Genomic DNA, 18,186 nt, shown 5'->3' on the forward strand with positions numbered 1-18,186 from the left:
TTTTCATGCAAAATGTTTGAAAAATGTTTAAATGGTTTAATAATACATTATATAGAAATTGTTTGATGAAATGCCCCAATGAAAATGTTGTTTTGTGAATTGAGATAGTAATATTTTATGATAGTATTGTTTGTAGTTGACATTTCCCTATTTTCATGCAAAGAATTTGAATGAATGTGTTAAAGGTGTTTTAATTACAATTTGAACACACCTTGCTTGATAAAATGCCTCAAAGACAAAAATCGAAAGTTGCATGATAGTGTTATATTTCAATTAGTATGTTACAAGTAGAATTAGAACAATGTTTCTTATTTGATTTCATACAAAATGTATACAAGAAAAATACTACTTAATTGGTTGAATACAAATTATTTGAGGAAAGGTTTACATGTGAAGTGTTCGACAAAATCTATGAAAAATGGAAATCGAGTTTATGTCAGTGTAGTTAAGATAAATTTAGTAGGTGTATGTGATAAAATAGTTTCAGAGCTTATTGTTAAGCTAGTAAAAAGGAAAAAAAAAAAAATGGATACTTTATAACCTTTGTAAGTCAAAAGGAATTGGGTATATTACACGTCTAATAAAATTGCAATCTAAAAACTAGAACATAACCAACATCAACCAAAAATCTCACATTGGAATAACAAGTCAATGGCCAATAATAAGAAGTGCTACCAAGTGTGAGGTAGCCCATAAATAATGACATTAGTACAAGTTATTAGTAAAATATACTAAGATTGTGATGTAATATTGTACAAAACGTGAGAAAACTACACATATTCTCACCAAGCATCTCAATTTATATAACTTTATAGCATTTTCATATAAACTTGAACTATTCCAATATAAATATTATAGGGGAGTGTGGATAAATGTATATATCATCTCAAACACTATATTATCAATCATATGTTACGTTATTTAACTATGGAAGTGGTCCATGTTAAAGTATCATCCTCCAGTGAATCAAACTATAAGGTAATTGGGCAAAAGACAATATTATTAATTAGGCAAAAGACAATATTATTGCCATATTAATGTATATTTATACACTCCTGTTAATCAAATTATAAAATTATTGATTAGTTGGCAAAAGGCAATTATTAGGCATATTAACATACATTCATTTTTTTCATTACTTTAATTTAATTTACTTCCTTCAATGATTAAATTAATATAATGACAAATTCTATAAAACACAAACAAAACCAAAAAAAAATCAGTAAGAATGACAAATTCTATAAATTTATCATCACCATTACAAATTATCATTACAAGTACAACTATACTTTTGACTTATGGAAAATTATCACCATTACAAATTATCATTACAAGTACAACTATACTTTTGAATTATGAAAAATTATCTTAATTCATATCATGTAAAATAAGAGGTTCCGGCAATAACATAATAAATTACTCTGAGTACAATTAAAAATAATCATCACACAAATAACAAGATCATATTTGTAATGTTCATAATGTTGAATATTTACCAATCAAGATCTTTCTATGATTTATATATTAAATTACAAAATAATAATTAAAAAGTATCTTTCAATGATTTATATATTAAATTAGAAAATAATAATTAAAAAGTACATTTCATACAGTTTAAGTGAAAAATGTATAAAAACATTTATTTGTTTCCATGGTATTTACCCAAAACTAGTTCTGCGATCACGCTAAAAGATAATTCTCCACACATGATAGAAGACCCTTCACTACACGATAGAAGACCCCCCACTGGTCTCGATCTTCTTTAAGCTAGAACTTGAAGCTTCTGTAATTATGTGTGGGATCTAAATGTGTAAACTAAAGCAGCAAAAACAATAAACATTTCACCTTTGTTATATTATTCCTGGAAGAAGAGTGGTTCTGTGATTATGCTAAAAGATATTCTCCTCTGCACATGATATAAGACCCCTTACTGGTTTAGAACTTGAAGCTTGTGTAGTCGTGTGTCCGGTTTAGATCTTGAAGCTTCTGTAGTCATGTATGGGTTGTTAATGTGTAAATTAAAGCAGCAAAAACAATAAGCATTTCATCTTCGTTATATTATTCCCGGCGAAAAGAGTACCATTTATGCTAGTAACCAGTTATATAGATTAATTACAGTATTGTTGATATAATAAGTTCCGTAGTTCTTTTAATAATAGTTGATATTTCTAACATTTAACATTTTTACAATAGTTGATCTTTCTAACATTTAACCACTGAATGGAGGGCTTGGGGTGCGGGAAGAGACGTAATAATATCAATAAGTAGCTTGCAATATTGTTTCATATAAAAAGTCCCACAATTTTGCATTCTATTGGTTACTCTAATTTAAAAGCTTATTGTTTTAAAATCTTAACGAATACTAGAAGAAGATTGCGTTGTCTATCAAAGCAACAATTTCACTTAGAATATATATATTTTTAGTAAAAATTTAGCAATTTTTTGGACTGCAAAATCTTAAATTTTTAGTATTTTAATCATGATTTTAATTTTAATACTAGAAAAATGAAATACATTCAGCATCAAAAACCTTAAATTTGTAGTGTTTTAATCATGATTTTGATTTTAATTTTAATACTAGAAAATTGAAATACATTCAGCATCATCAAAAACCCCTGGGGCACCCCAAATTCCACCTTCACAACTGTAACCTGATTTTTTTTAAATTCCACTGGATTTAACCAAAAACCTGCCGGAAAAAACCAACTTTTTCCAGGCAAAAATGTCAGCTATTTAGACTAAGCTGAAAAAGATCAACCCTGTATGACATTAACAAGACTCATCATTGACTGACAATACTATCATACCATTCCCTGATCAAATAGCCTAGCAAAAGACTAATCTGAATAACAATAAATTTGAAAAATAGTTGTTAAATAAATTCACCGAGGTTGAATAAACTAACAAATTGTTTTTCATAGGTGGGACCAATGATATGCAAATAAGTTTGATACACAACCCCTTAAAGATTTTCACCTAAGTTGAATGAACTAATTGTTATGCATTTTACACGTTTGACTATTATACTATATACAGTACAATTGTTGCCTGTTATGGCATACCACAATTATATGATAACACCACAATTCCATTGCGCTTGAGGACAACTAATCAAACTGTGTTGCAGAAAATTTCTTGTTTGCGCAGTCTGCTTGAATTGGTTATCAAAACTTGATTGCACACAACACAATTATTATTTTACAAACAGAAACATACCGTCCGTTTGGAAGGGTCTGGCCAATAATATGGTACAATACAGAATATAATAATCTGACTTGGGATCTCTGTTGTCAAAAGAGAAGGAAGTGCTTCTCCATTGGATTTTACTTCAGTTGAAAAAAGTAAAAAAACCAAGATTTAAATTTATAGAAAATCTAGTTCAACTAACTTATGAAATGCATTTCAAGATTTTTCATGTGCAATGCTTCCATTTTCAAATTCATACTTAGCTATGCTTACGATGGAAGAAACTTCTTAGGGTGTAAAGATGTTTCTTCTGGTGTTTCTCTGATTAGATGACAGCATGTTCATCCTCTTCAGACACTTCAAAACGATGAATTTGATCAGTATCAATATTAATAACCTCTAAAAAGTAGTATAAAATATGGTTCCTATATGAAGCACATATATAAAAGCCAAGTAACAATTTAGAGATCAAATATATTGTACAAGAAAAGGATATTCAACATGCAAAATGACCAATCAATACTATTTACGAGTACAAGATTCCGATCCTAAATCACGAGCACGAGTTATGTGCTATACTATAGATAGAGTATTCCCAGTGACTTGTGCTCCATTGAATTATTCAAAAAATAAAAATCATTATTTCTGCTTTAAAAATCTGACAAGAAAAAATAGGGCATTAATATTAAGGAAAATACCTATAATGATTAATGATACCGAGGGAAGATGTCATTTGCTGCATTTATCCAACCATTTTGAAATATCGGCTATAATTCTCCATATAGACTATAAAGGGCAGCTTAAACGAAAGGTAACTATGTCTTTGCAAGCATGTCTGACCCCAGCCAGTAGCAAAAATAACAGAAACATGCCAGTGCACCTTTTATTACATAAAAATCTTTACAAATTTGGGATACAGAATTGCCCCAGTTGAAGCACACCTTATCATAAACAACAGAATAAGTAGCCAGTTAACAAATCATCAAACAAAGAAGAAAGTTGGATTTATCTGAAGCCAGACAACAGATAAACATTGCTTCTTTTAGGAGGCCTTTGCCTTTGCTGCAGGAGGAAGCAACTGCAAAACAAAAGCCTACTTTGAGAAAATCTTTCAGAAAAAGATGTCTGTTACATTTACAATGGTAATTGCAGGAGAAACTATAGAACATCCAAACATTTTAATTTTGCAAAATATGATACCTGATAAAGAGAGATGAGAGAGGTGATAAATCCGAAGCCCCCGGTAATTCGTGGCGTGACCTTCTTAGGTGCCAACTGAAGTAGTCCAACTGCAACTACAATGTCCACAGATGCTTTTGCCAGACTTAATAGCCTATCATTTGACTGTTTAAGCTTGAGGCGCCTCTGCTCCTCCTAGAGATGAGAAAAACATGTCATATAAATACAGTTCCTATATTTTTTCCACATGTTTTTACCAATCTTAATAATTTGATTGTTCAAAAATTACATTGTATATTAGCCCAAGGTGTTAGATTGAACTTGTCTCCCATGTTGCTGGGCATCTGGTTCATTCCATGCTGGCATGTACCCAGCTCTAGATGAGGTGCACTAGTGCACTAGTCTACGCCAAGAGGTTACTAGGGATGCCATCCACAAGTGTGGGGAAGCATCTCTTGGGTTGCCCACAAGATTTTCCTTGAAAAACAAAACTACCTTGCATATGCATGACTTTTTTCCTGTTAAACAGCTTCCTGTACCTAAATTAAGATGGTTAAATGCTTACCAGCTTAGCTTGATCAACCGTGGATGTATTTTTTATTTGTTTCAGCTCTTTCTCCAATTTTTTGATAGACATTGAAAGACGGCACAGCTCTGATGTCTGATTAGTCCTCAAGAATCCCGTATCAGAATGGAATATAAACTACAAAAGAGAATTATAGGAATAGAGAGCAAAAATGTAAACTACTAAATATCTCACTGCATGAGATAAAAATTGACGAACCTCTATCAATGTACTACAGACATTTCCACCAAGGAAGCAAAAGAGTGATATCCTCCCAATCAAATCTGCTCGCTCTTTGTTCTGGAAAACAACCACATCAACAGTAAAATGAAAGACCTCTCTTTATAAGGCCCGCTGAAAAGAGCATGGTGTACTTACGTTTAAAAGTTAAAAACATTTCAAAGATTACAAAACACGAATGAATTTGCAGATTATATTATTATAAACCACACCCGCTGCTTCTTGGAAATAATACGATAGTACAGTGGAACATTGCCAAACATACTAAGAAACCAATTTGTTTGCCGAGCATAGCAATAGTGAAAGTTTAAACTTGACCTTAGCACAAGTCTACAAATACTTTTCCACTTATATGCTAACATACCATTATTCTTCCGGCATTCATACAACAATGTGAAATGCTGGAATTTATTGGTTCAAACGATCTGTAGAATTCAATATAAAGTTATAAACACTACTTAGATCTTCAAGAACTTGATTTGAGCCCGGGCAGCAGGCACACTGATTTCTTTTCCATTTATTTCTAAAACATATGTACAATTGTATTCATAACAAGAGGGTATTATACATCCTTGACTTCTTTTCCAAGTCAAAACTAATCTGCACTGCAAACATGTAGATAGCTATATGACCATACCAGAAAACTTAGGCAAACCACAACCTGAATATGCCTTGCTGTAAAGTTTTTAACTATACAAGGTCTTATCCCCATACTATTTAGATTCTATAATCTGCAGGGAACTCAAATACCTTGATCATGAGTGAATAGACAGCTAAAGGCACTTTGTCATCACTAATCACTGAAGAAAAGAAAGTGAGCATGGAATGTCTCAACAGCGCTTTAGTTACCCGCATAATTCCAACTTGGCCTCTCTTCAAAAGAGAATATTAAAGATGATGCTAAAATAAAAAACAGACATGATACCTAATGATTTTCCTCAAACGATCAAAATTATGTCAATCTTGTTTTCTTATAGCTGTGGCCCTGTGGGTAGACTTCAATAATACTCAGTATCTAGAATGAAGGGACCCGAATCATCCTTAAACTTTCAGTATCGTGTCTTCAACAATCTAATTATGCTTGCAACAGTGATAGCGTCTGTGAACTTGTGGTCATGCACACTAGCTCTCACTCATCAAATACCAACCAAGGAAAAATGGCCACAGGCCAAAGGGTTTTGGTGTCCTAGAGGAGTGAAGGGCAAAGTTTCTTCTTCTACACAAAGGAAACATGTTATGAACATAATATATAAGTAATAATTAATAAAATAATTAGCATACTGAAGAGACATTTCCTAAAGGACATGACTGTTTGCGAAGGGCCCCTGCCTAGCATATAAGCAAGGCCCTCATTTGTAACCACAACATACCATATCATCTCTCTTACACATTCAACTTTCTTATATTAAAATATTACTTGTCCTATAATGGATATTTACATATTTCAGATATTCTAAATATTTCACTGAGTACGAATTGTTTGCTACATTGGTATCAAAGTCACATTTTCTAATCACCAGGCCTTTGATTAGGCTTTAGCCACACCTTCAAAACAAATTTGAAGTTTCTCTCGTGTCGATGTCCATGATGAAGCAAAACAATAAATAAATAAATAAAAATCAAATCAAATCAGGGATTTGGCCATTGAGAAAAAATTATATATATATATATATATATATATTCCAAAAAAAGAGAGTTAAAAAAAAAGGAGAAGATTATATATATAAAGAGAGATATTGATATATGTTAGAGAAAAAACACAACAAATTATAAAAATAATTATTTAAAAAACAAAAATAAAGAAAAAAAAGGTTGAAAAAAAAACATATATATATATATATATATATATAGATAGATAGATAGGCATTGTCTAACAAGCCACAATTTTGACTGGACGGCAAATTGCTTGCCAGAATTCAGTGAAAAATTCTTCAAGAAATCTGACTGGAAATGTTGAAATCGTCATTTTGATGGCACAAATGGATTCAGTGCCATCAAGAACCCATGAGGCACAAACAATCCTGAAATCTTGAAGTTTGACAACTGTAACCCGGATTTTCAAAAAAAAAATCCAGATTTCCTCAAAATCATGCCGAAATTTCTATTGTTTTCCAGGCAAAATTGTGGCATGTTTAGAGTCTTTAGACTGTGTATATATGTGTGTTAAAAATTGCAAACACTCTATGTTGTACAACCACTGTTGTAGTGTCCCCATAGCACCTTACAGGCCACCAACCCATTTTGCGCTAACCCACAGCCTGCTGCCACTCCGTGCTATCTGCGCTATCCGTCATCGCCTGTTCATGGTTCTGTGTCCACTACATTGACTTCTGTTCCGCTGCTGCCTTGCACAGTCCCAGAGCATTCTAAGTTGCACAGTGCCAATCGATTGTCATACTAGAGCCCAGCTGTACACTCACCAACTCTGCAGAAACCCCAACCCGTTTTGCGCTAACCCACAGCCTGCTGCCACTCCATGCTATCTGCACTATCCGTCATCGCATGTTCATGGTTCTGTGTCCACCACATTGACCTCTGTTCCGCTGCTGCCTTGCATAGTCCCAGAGAATTCTAAGTTGCACAGTGCCAATCCATTGTCGTACTAGAGGCTAGAGCCCAACTGTACACTCACCAACTCTGCAGAAACCCATATGATCCATCGTAACGGCATATAGCTGTATGACTACCATTGTACCTATTGCAGCTTCTACACACCAAATTCCACATCAGTCTCTGCAATTAATCATGGAATTACGAGACTATCAAGGTGATTAAGAAAAAAACCATTTCCGAGGAAAATTTTGACCATTCCATATAGTCACATTAGTTAGTAAAATATTATAAGAGAGAAAAAAAGAATTATTTTTTTTGCCTCTTTAAAAGTGAAATTTGGAAAAAAAACACATTTTTAAAAGTTACAAAGAGGCTAATTCGAGTTGTATTTGAAGTTTTTCTGTGCCTTTTACAAGATTTCACAAAGACCTAATCAGCAAATATATGCGCTCAGCAAATCTTGTGATTTTTCCAAGCACTACAAGTCGAATTTTTGAAGGATTTTGATTAAAGGATTAATGTTTGATTGGTACTGGTGATTCATTGAGGTTTTGAAGATTATACAATGACAGACCTGTCCATATGATTGACCAAACCAGGGCATTCTTGATATTGGTATACTCAGCCCTTTGCAGACGTTTGTAACGACCTTAAGATAATTTTTACGCTGATCATGAGGTGGCAAACCTTGTGTTACTGAGGGTATCTGAGCTCGGACTTAAAGAAGAAACTCGTGGGCTATTCTAGAGGTTTCTCTGTAGTTCAAACTCTTAACCAAGACTGATCCGAGGACGTTTACTTTAAGATTTCCAGGAATATTTTGTAGCTCAGATCTGATATACAGTATTCAAACCACAAGCAACAATCCAAACCATGGTTGCGGGGGAGGGCCCCCCCCCCCTCGAACCCGCTCCCGAATCGCACTCCGGGCGGGAGCGGCTCCGGAGCAGCTCGGGGGCGCGCTCCCAAAATCGCTCCCAGACTATTCTAGAGGTTTCTCTTTGTAGTTCAAACTCTTAACCAAGACTGATCCGAGGACGTTTACTTTAAGGTTTCCAGGCATATTTTGTAGCTCAGATCTGATCTACAGTATTCAAACCACAAGCAACAATCCAAACCATAGTTGCGGGGGAGCGCCCCCCCCCCCCCTCGAACCCGCTCCCGAATCGCGCTCCGGGCGGGAGCGGCTCCGAAGCAGCGCGAGAGCGATTTTCGAGAGCGCGCTCCCGAAAAAAAAATTGCGCTCCTTGCCATTTTCGGGAGCGTTGCAGGGAGCGATCGCTTCGTCGCTCCCGGAGCGATTTTTAACGCCCGAGAGCAATCGGGGAACGATCGCTCCCGATCGCTCCCGGGCATTAAAAAATCGCTCCGGGAGCGATCCGGTGGAAAAAATTTCCGCGAACGCCCAAAAAAATCGAATTTTAAAAAAAAAAAAATAATAAATAAATAATAATAATAATAATAATAAATTTGTTTTAAAAGCCCAATGGCCTAAAAAAATTTCATTATCACTTCATTGAGCAAGAGCTTGGAGCAAGAGCAAGAGCAAAGGAGCGAGAAGCAAGTGTTGAGGAGCAAGCCTGCAAAGGTAAGTAACTTAGTAATTTAGTTAATTTAGTTAGTTTAATTTAGTTAGGTAGTAATTTAGCTAATTTAATTTAGTTTATTGAGTTTAAAAATCATGAATTTAAATTAAATTAATTAATCCCAATAAATTGAATTAATTTGCAGATTCAAGAATCAAAACCCTACAAACATCAAACACCATGGACCTGGCTATATTTCTTGGCATTTTCCTCTTCCTGGTCCCTTTTATGGTTATTATGGTGTTGGAGAGTAGGAAACGGAGGGGCCAAACTGAAGAGGGGGATGAAGAAGCTGGAGAAAGTCGAATTGGTGAAAACCCCAGTGAGGAGGAGCTGGAGGAGGGTGAACATGACCCTCAAAAAACTAAACAAGACCAAACTCCATTGTGGAAATATGTTAACAGGGCTGAAACAGGGAGAGGGGGTGGAACCACTAAATTTCATTGCCCCCATTGCAACACTGATTACACAGGTTCATACACCCGTGCTAGAAGACACCTCTGCGAGAAAAGGCCATGGGATGGAGACAAACAAATAGGAATCAAAACTTGTACAGCGGATAGAGCCAAATACATAAGGGAAGAGGAGGAAGCCCAATACAGATCAAAAAAATCAAGGGGTTTCTTTGAACCAAGCTCACAATCACAAAGAACTCCTTCAGCATCCTCCCAAGGCAGTGGATATGGAGGCACGGGTCATCATCTTTAAGGCGTAGAACCATATCAGATTTCCTTGATGAGGGGTGTAGGAATGATGTGGATTCAAAGGTTTACAGGTTTCTCTATGCATGTGGGATACCATTCAATGTTCTTCGCTCACCTTATTGGCACGAAATGGTTTCTGCCATAAATGATGCCCTTAAAGGATACAAGAGCCCTGGGTATGACAAGGCAAGAACCGTTGGCCTTGATCATGAAAAAGCAAAAATATCACATTCTTTGAATAGAATGACAAGTTCTTGGACTGACCATGGGGTGTCCATTGTATCTGATGGATGGACAAATGTAAAAGGCAAGCCATTGATAAGTGTTCTTGTTGTGTCTGTTAGTGGTCCCATCTTTCTAACTGCACATGATTACTCAGACAAGTTCAAGACCGCCATCAACATTGCAGAAGCATTACTTGAAACAATTGAGCGTATTGTCCCATACAATGTCATCCAAGTCATCACTGATAATGCTCCTAATTGTAAGGCAGCGGGAGCAATTATTGAGGATAAATACCCCAACATATTTTGGTCTGGATGTTTGGTTCACACATTGAACCTTCTGTTGCATGATATTGTCAAGAACAAAAATGAACAATACCAATGGATTGGTGATTTGTACAAGAAAGGCAAACAAATGATAAAATTTATTACAAATCATAGCAATACCCATGGCCTTCTCCGCAGTCACTCGAGATTGGAGTTGTTGAAGATTGCGAAGACCAGATTTGGTAGCTATTACCTCACCTTCAGGCGCCTTTTGAAGGTAAGAGAGGCATTAGCTAGCATGGTATCAAGTCCACATTGGCAGGTATTAAAGGAAAGGGCTACAAATGTAGCTAACATGGGAGGTTTTGAAATGGTGGAGGAGGCCACTCTTGATGGGCAGTTTTGGACAAGTGTGAGGCAGGTATTGGATTTCACCAAGCCAATTTATCACATGATTCTGTTTGCAGATACAGACAAACCAGTGATTGGCGAGGTGTATGAGCAAATGGATACCATGTTGGGGGAAATAAAAGATATTGTTCATAATAGAGATCCCAACTTGTACAAACTAATTCATGATTGTGTGTGTGAACGGTGGAATAGGCTTAATCTTCCACTACATTGCTTGGCGTATATCCTTACGCCAAAATACTACTCTACATCTTGGTTGGGCCAACCTGCAGCAGGGGGTGGGGTTAGGACCAAACCCCATTTAGATCCAGAGGTAACTAAAGGATATTTGGAAGCATTAGAAAAGTTGGTACCTGACAGGGAGGAATGTGCCGCTGTGCGCTTTGAAATAGGCAGATACTTCAGTGGCACTGGTTTGTATGGTAACTTCCATGCAATGGACGACAGAGATAGATTTGATACTCTCACATGGTGGGAAACATATGGCGGGCATGGACTTTTGCCAAAATTGGCAAAAAAAGTTCTTTCACAGGTTGTAAATACTTCTTCTGCAGAGAGGTGTTGGAGCACCTACAGCTACATACATAATGTGAAAAGAAACAGACTCAATGAAAACCGAGCAGAAAGCTTGGTTTATGTGCACTACAACTTGAGGTTGTTGAGTCATTACTGTGATCAGGCTTATGAGGATCCCACATATAAAATTTGGGACAATCACCCGAGGATGACAATTTCGAGGATGGCATTGTACATATTGAAGAACTGGAAGAGGAACTTGTAAGGGATGAAGATGAAGCAGCTGCAGCAGCCATGCCACCTCCAACTCCACCATCCAATAGCAGTGCTCGAGGTCCGAGTCTTGTTCCTTTGCTGTCGCCACCTCCATCTACACCCTCACGTGGAGGTTCTAGTTCTGGTCGTCGGTCTGTGCGGGAGACTCCTAGAAGACCACCACGACCTGCTTATACTCCTGGAGACTCTCATGGCAAGGGCCACATGTAGATTTACAGTTTACTTGTCTTTTTTAGTTTCTATTAGACTTTAGTTTTCATAACTATTGAGTTTTGAGTCCTTGACTCTTGACTCTTGACTCTTGACTCTTTCATATCATAATGATATTTTTTGTAAACAATATATCACTGTGACAATGAAAATTTGAAGTTTGAAGTTGGGCCTTGGCAATTATAACTCATTGGTAATGATTATGAATTATGAATATGATGCTTCGTGAAAGACTAAAGTTGTTTCATTTCATTTCATTATTCATGTTTCATTTTATAAATTTATAACATTTCATATCATGTTAACAGTTAGAAGTTAGGACTTAGAAATATCTTAGATATTACTTCTTGTAATGGTTAAACTTAGCTTACAAGTACAACTTTGGTGATCAATGATGATAAATGTTATTGAATTTTCAATTTTGAAAGCTTGAAGTTGAAACTTTAAGATTGAATTTGATGAATCATGATTCATGAGACTCAATATGTTGCAGTTGTAATATGTATTTTACTAACTTGTGGACATGGTTGATGACAATTACAATTTCTAGATGATTGATGTGATATGGTTCAATGATCAATCTATGTTTTTTATGTTTTTTATGTCTAATTCATCATTCTACATGTTTTTGTTGACATATCTGTATCAAAAATTAAAAAATATAAAAAATATATATATTTTTAAAAAATCGCTCCCGGATTTGCTCCCAAACCGGGAGCTTCTGAAAATGGTCGCTTCCGCTCCCGCTCCCAAGCAACATGGATCCAAACTATTCCTGAAGTATGTTCCAGCCTTTATCACTTTCATCCAAGGTTGTTCATTGACCTTGAATTGATGATTATCTTGGAGTCTCTTGAGGCCTACTCTAGGGCTCAATTCAGGTACAAAATCACTGGATCAAATTATGTGTCCTGATACATATCTGGAAACTCTTTTGAGCTACGACTAAGGTATGTTGACATCTTTTAGACCAAGCCATAATTCAGAGGTCTGTAAAACCCTCAGAGTTCAGTTATTGTATGAGACAAGGACTAATGCTTATAAAATTATAAGTTTAAATTCATAATCTGGGCAGTTTGCTTAAGGCATTGAGGTCTAAGAACTCCTTCAGTCAGTACAAGAACATATTAGCTTCTAGTGGCACTTTCTTCATTAGCATAACAAGATCAGAACTCAAGTTTTGGGATTTCATTGTACATCTGAAGCTTACAAGGTTGTTGTGTTTGGTTGATTGCCAATTCAATTTGAATAAATCTCTGAGGCATAACATAAACTTTGATTGTCTTTAGAATTTAACAATATGAGCAGAGAGTGTTGTTGAAGGAATGCTTGTTGTGTGAATTAAGTTAAAGTTTGCTTTTATATGTTGCCTACCATAGATGTATGGCTATGGTGTATGATTAGGGCTTGATGAAAATTGATGTGTTGAGTTGTGTTGATGCCTCTAAAATCCTAGCACCAACATTGGGGATAACCATCCGGTCTGGACTTTAGTACAACGCCCTTTCTGTTTGGTATGGTGGCTCCGACTAGATATTATGGGACCAGTTTCCCATATAATGAATGGTTTGATGGATGAATGTTTTATAATGTATAATGAAGAGGATAAGTGTTTTAACCTACAACTCAAAATATACAAATATACTTATATAACCTGGGTATTCTATAAACAATGCGATTTCTAATTATTCCTAACAGATAAATAATCATATAGATGGCTTACTTATCAATAGAAAGATGCACTTATATATAATGGTTACTTTGTTTAAGAAATTAAACAAAGTAATAATAAAAAACATATCGCATTCATAACAATGTATATCGTTGATATATATCTTTGAAATATAACAATTCTAAATCTTCAAAAATGACATGAAAAAGAATTGTTTGAAGAGCATGCATATATCAACAACAGCAATTTTTAAAAGGAATGCTTCATCACATAAGGAAACAAAACAAAAGAACAGTGATAGAAATACCGCATGCATTTGAGTCTTTTCAATGTAGATAACGCTCTGATTCCACTTTCTTATTTGAGAAAACTTCCAGGAGATACAAAAGTGCAGGTCTTGGAAACGTTTCTTCACAAAAATGTAGAACCTTGATCCACTACTGATAAAAAAAATATATTCAAAAGTACAAAAGTGTAACTTCTCAAGTCAAGTTTTTATGCAAATTGAGGACCCTTTCTTCAAAGATATGAAAGGATTTAAATAATAAAAATAAAAAACTAACTGTCAATAAAAATCGCTTTGAGCTGTTGAAACTACAAACATGAAAATCTGGGATTTGATTTATGAAAATAACAGTGCGATAGCCTTTGAACTGATTCATTGTATCTACTTCTCCTCTTGCACTCGCAGCTGACAAATTGAGAGCATTTCTCAAATTTCTGGAGGATGACTCAACCTTGAATGTAGTTGACCTGTGTATGTGGCATCAGAAAGCTCAGGAACCATATAATTGACAGCGTCGGCAAGGCATTTGGTGGCCATCTGTTCGCTGTGCGGCTTGACTAAGAAGAACCAAAATGCATCCTCAGTCAAGTTTTGTACTTTGCCGATTTGTTCTTCTCTGCTGGCCAGATCCTTTCTCCATTGAATTTCTAGCGCTTTTGCCTTTGGGAGCTTTCCTGGGGAGCAATCGGAGATCAAGTTAGCTCCATATAAGTTGTCATTTACCAACTCGATCACACTGTTCATTGTAGCCTTGGCTCTCGAAGTAGCCCTTTTGGCCTTTATTAATTGTGATTCCCACTCCGAAAGCAAGACTTCTTTGTGCGATTCCTGGGTTTTCAGTAGAATAGCAGCCATGCCTTCTTCTGAACTTTGCCAAGAGAGAAATTTTGTGACCTTATCATCTGCGTTTTCAAATGCTAGCCTGGTGTCAACTGCGTTTTCAATGAGTGATGCAGTGATGATGCACAATGGGTCAACCAATGATATTTTATGGCAAAGGATATTCAGTTGTTGAGATAAGGCTTTAGTCACTTCCAGGGCTTCTTTCTTGAATTCATCAATCTTCAGATAACCTTTCAATTTCTCTCCCTGTAATTGTCATTGTGTGACTTGTTCTTCTTTGGCTTTCTTTTCCTGCTGAAGTGCCACTTGAAGCTTGCTAAGTTCTTGAGACAACTTTTGTTGTTTCTGGAGACCCTACCGATCGGTCTTTTGTTTCTCCAGATTTAACTGTTCTTTTAGTTGCTCATTCTGCTATTTTTGCTCTACTAGTTGTTGCTCAAGTTGACTGATCTTCTGTTGTTCCACTGTTGTTTGCCCTTCAAGTTGGGTGATCCTTAATCAAATTGATCTCTGCAATGCACTACTTCTGGTCAACAAACCCTGATATGTTCACTATTCACATCAAACCCTGGCATCAATACTTTGCCAAGTCTACTACAACAAGTATGTATACAATATTCTAACTCAATGAGGCTCCCCTACTTGACATGGTAATAACATAAAACATAAGACTTGACCAACTTCTCTGAACACTGTCCAAATAGTCTTTGTATTGATGTTGTGAAGACACACACTCTCTGCACTGTTTCTAGTCACTTATTGGCATAATGTCATAAAGTTGTCAATCAACTTGTTGATGCCTCTAAAATCCTAGCACCAACATTGGGGATAACCACCCGGCCCAGACCTTCGTACAACTCCTTTTCTGTTTGGTATGGTGGCACTCACTGGATATTATGGGACCAGTTTTCCATATAATGAATGGTTTGATGGATGATTGTTTTGTAATGTATAATGAAGAGGATAAGTGTTTTAACCTACAACTCAAAATATACAAATATACTTATATAACCTGGGTATTCTATAAACAATGCGATTTCTGATTATTCCTAACAGATAAATAATCATATAGATGGCTTACTTATCAATAGAAAGATGCACTTATATATAATGATTACTTTGTTTAAGAAATTAAACGAAGTAATAATAAAAACATATCGCATTCATAACAATGTATATTGCTGATATATATCTTTGAAATATAACAATTCTAAATCTTCAGAAATGACATGATAAAGAATTGTTTGAAGAGCATACATATATCAACAATAGCAACTTTTAAAAGGAATGCTTCATCACATAAGGAAACAAAACAAAAGAACAGTGATAAAAATACCGCATGCATTTGAGTCTTTCCAATGTAAATAACACTCTGATTCCACTTTCTTATTTGAGAAAACTTCCAGGAGATACAAAAGTGCAGGTCTTGAAAAAGTTTCTTCACAAAAATGTAGAACCTTGATCCACTACTGATAAAAAAATATATATTCAGCAGTACAAAAGTGTAACTTCTCGAGTCAAGTTTTTATGCAAATTGAGGACCCTTTCTCAAAGATATGAAAGGGTTTAAATAATAAAAATACAAAACTCACTGTCAATAAAAATCGCTTTGAGCTGTTGAAACCAGTGTTGTTAAAATCGCGATTTTTTCAAAAAATCGCGATTTTATCACTATCCCGCATAAATCGCGATTTTTATCCCAAAAAATCGCGGGCTTTTTTTTATAACGATTTTTTCCGAAAAAATCGCCGAGGCGCGGGGCAGCGGGCTTATAACTTATGAAAATCGATTTTTATTTAGTCATTTCTGACTGTCGCCGCGCGGAGGAGGAGGAGACGCCTTGTGGAGGAGAGCTGAAGGGTTTGGGAGCGAATCCAAGTGGTTTTAGGAGAAATCCAAGACAAGATCACCAATTTGTCCATAAAAACGGTATGTAGATTAAATTTTTTTTGTTTTCCTTGTTATAAACTTTGTTTTTCATTGTTTTTTGTTGAGAAATTTCATATGGGCACCATTTGTTTTCAATGTTCATTGTTTTTAAAGATTTTTTTGTAATTTTTCATTGATTTGGGATGGGTAACTTGGTATGACTATGGGAACCAATTTTTTATTTTTTTTTTCATTTTTTTTAAACATTGTTTATGTTTTTTTATTTTCATTGTTTTTTGGCATTTGCCATTTGGTTGGGTAACTTGGGATTTTGTAAATTTGTAACTTGTAATTTTGTAAATGCTAAATTGTAATTTGTAATCCTAAATTCCTATTTCCTAATCCTTATTTTTCCATAGGTTTGCAAATTCAAAATTCAAAAACAAACATGCCAAGGAAATTGGATCCTTTCTGGGAATATGGTGAACCTAAAGCTCCGAATGATAGACAAAACTTGTTTTGCAAGTTGTGTGGAAAGGAGATAAGCGGGGGGGTGTACAGGTTGAAGTTCCACCTTGCACAAATCCCTGGACGTGATGTGGGGCCCTGTATAAATACAAATCCTGAAATTATCCAAAGAGCCATGAGAGCATTGGGAGAATTAGAGCACACTAGAGAGGCCAAAGAAGAACTCAAAAGGCAACTAAAAAGGTCAGCTGAAGGAAGTGGGCCAAGTGGCACTGGTTCTACTGCAGCGTCAGTCAATCCGGTAGCTGCATCATCATTTTTTGTTCCTCGAACCACACCTGGTTCACAACCAACTATCGGTTCAATGCTAAAAAGAACTGAAAAAGAACAAGCTGATAGGTTGATGGCAAAATTTCTCCTCTGGAGTGATATTCCTTTCAGCATTGTAAGGAATAATCCATTTTTCCAACCTACTGTTGATGCTATTGCCAGTGTTGGCCCGGGGTACAAAATCCCTTCTCTTCATGATTTCAGAGGCCGGATTCTTCAAGAGGAAAAGCGTGACTGCACCCAAAGATTGGAGGATTTTAGGGCATCATGGGCACAAACAGGATGCACTGTTATGTCAGATGGTTGGACTGACCAAAAGGGGAGAACCCTTATAAACTTCTTGGTTAGTTGTCCCAAGGGGACTATGTTTATCAAATCTATTGATGCAACTCATCAAATCAAAGATGCAAGAACTTTATGTGATTTGCTGGATGTGTTTATTTTGGAGGTGGGTGCAGAAAATGTTGTCCAAGTCATAACGGACAATGCTGCAAATTATGTTGCTGCTGGTAGAATGCTTATGGACAGGCATCCTACTTTATTTTGGACACCTTGTGCTGCCCATTGTATTGATTTGATGTTAGAGGACATAGGGAAAATTCCCTTTGTCAAAGATATTGTTGACTCATCAAAAAGCATCACAAAATTTATTTACAATCACACATCTGTGCTTAGCTTGATGAGAAAATGCACCAACAACAAAGAGTTGGTGCGCCCCGCCATTACACGGTTTGCGACAAGTTTCATATCTCTTCAATCCCTCTTGAATTCTATGTGGGATTTGAAGAGAATGTTTCTTTC

General features: G+C 35.8%; 1 protein-coding gene across 4 annotated transcripts in view; it reads right to left on the reverse strand.

Annotated features, from left to right (window-relative positions):
- Positions 1-3,845: 3,845 nt before the first annotated feature.
- The window catches only part of LOC149198132 (peroxisomal membrane protein 11-5-like), a 105,483-nt gene continuing 91,142 nt past the window's right edge, over positions 3,846-18,186 (reverse strand). For all 4 annotated transcript variants that reach the window (XM_089406112.1, XM_089406114.1, XM_089406113.1 and 1 more), the window contains exons 5-8: positions 5,150-5,230; positions 4,931-5,026; positions 4,387-4,560; positions 3,846-4,264 (exon numbers count right to left, since the gene is read on the reverse strand). In XM_089406112.1, coding sequence (XP_089262238.1) covers positions 4,229-4,264; positions 4,387-4,560; positions 4,931-5,026; positions 5,150-5,230 — 387 coding nt within the window. In that variant the 3' untranslated portion in view covers positions 3,846-4,228. The remainder of the gene's footprint in view (positions 4,265-4,386; positions 4,561-4,930; positions 5,027-5,149; positions 5,231-18,186) is intronic.

The sequence above is a fragment of the Pinus tabuliformis genome, chromosome 2_2 (assembly GCF_031772625.1).
Source record: "Pinus tabuliformis cultivar Carrire ecotype Pingquan chromosome 2_2, CPIR1, whole genome shotgun sequence".
NCBI lineage: Eukaryota > Viridiplantae > Streptophyta > Pinopsida > Pinales > Pinaceae > Pinus > Pinus tabuliformis.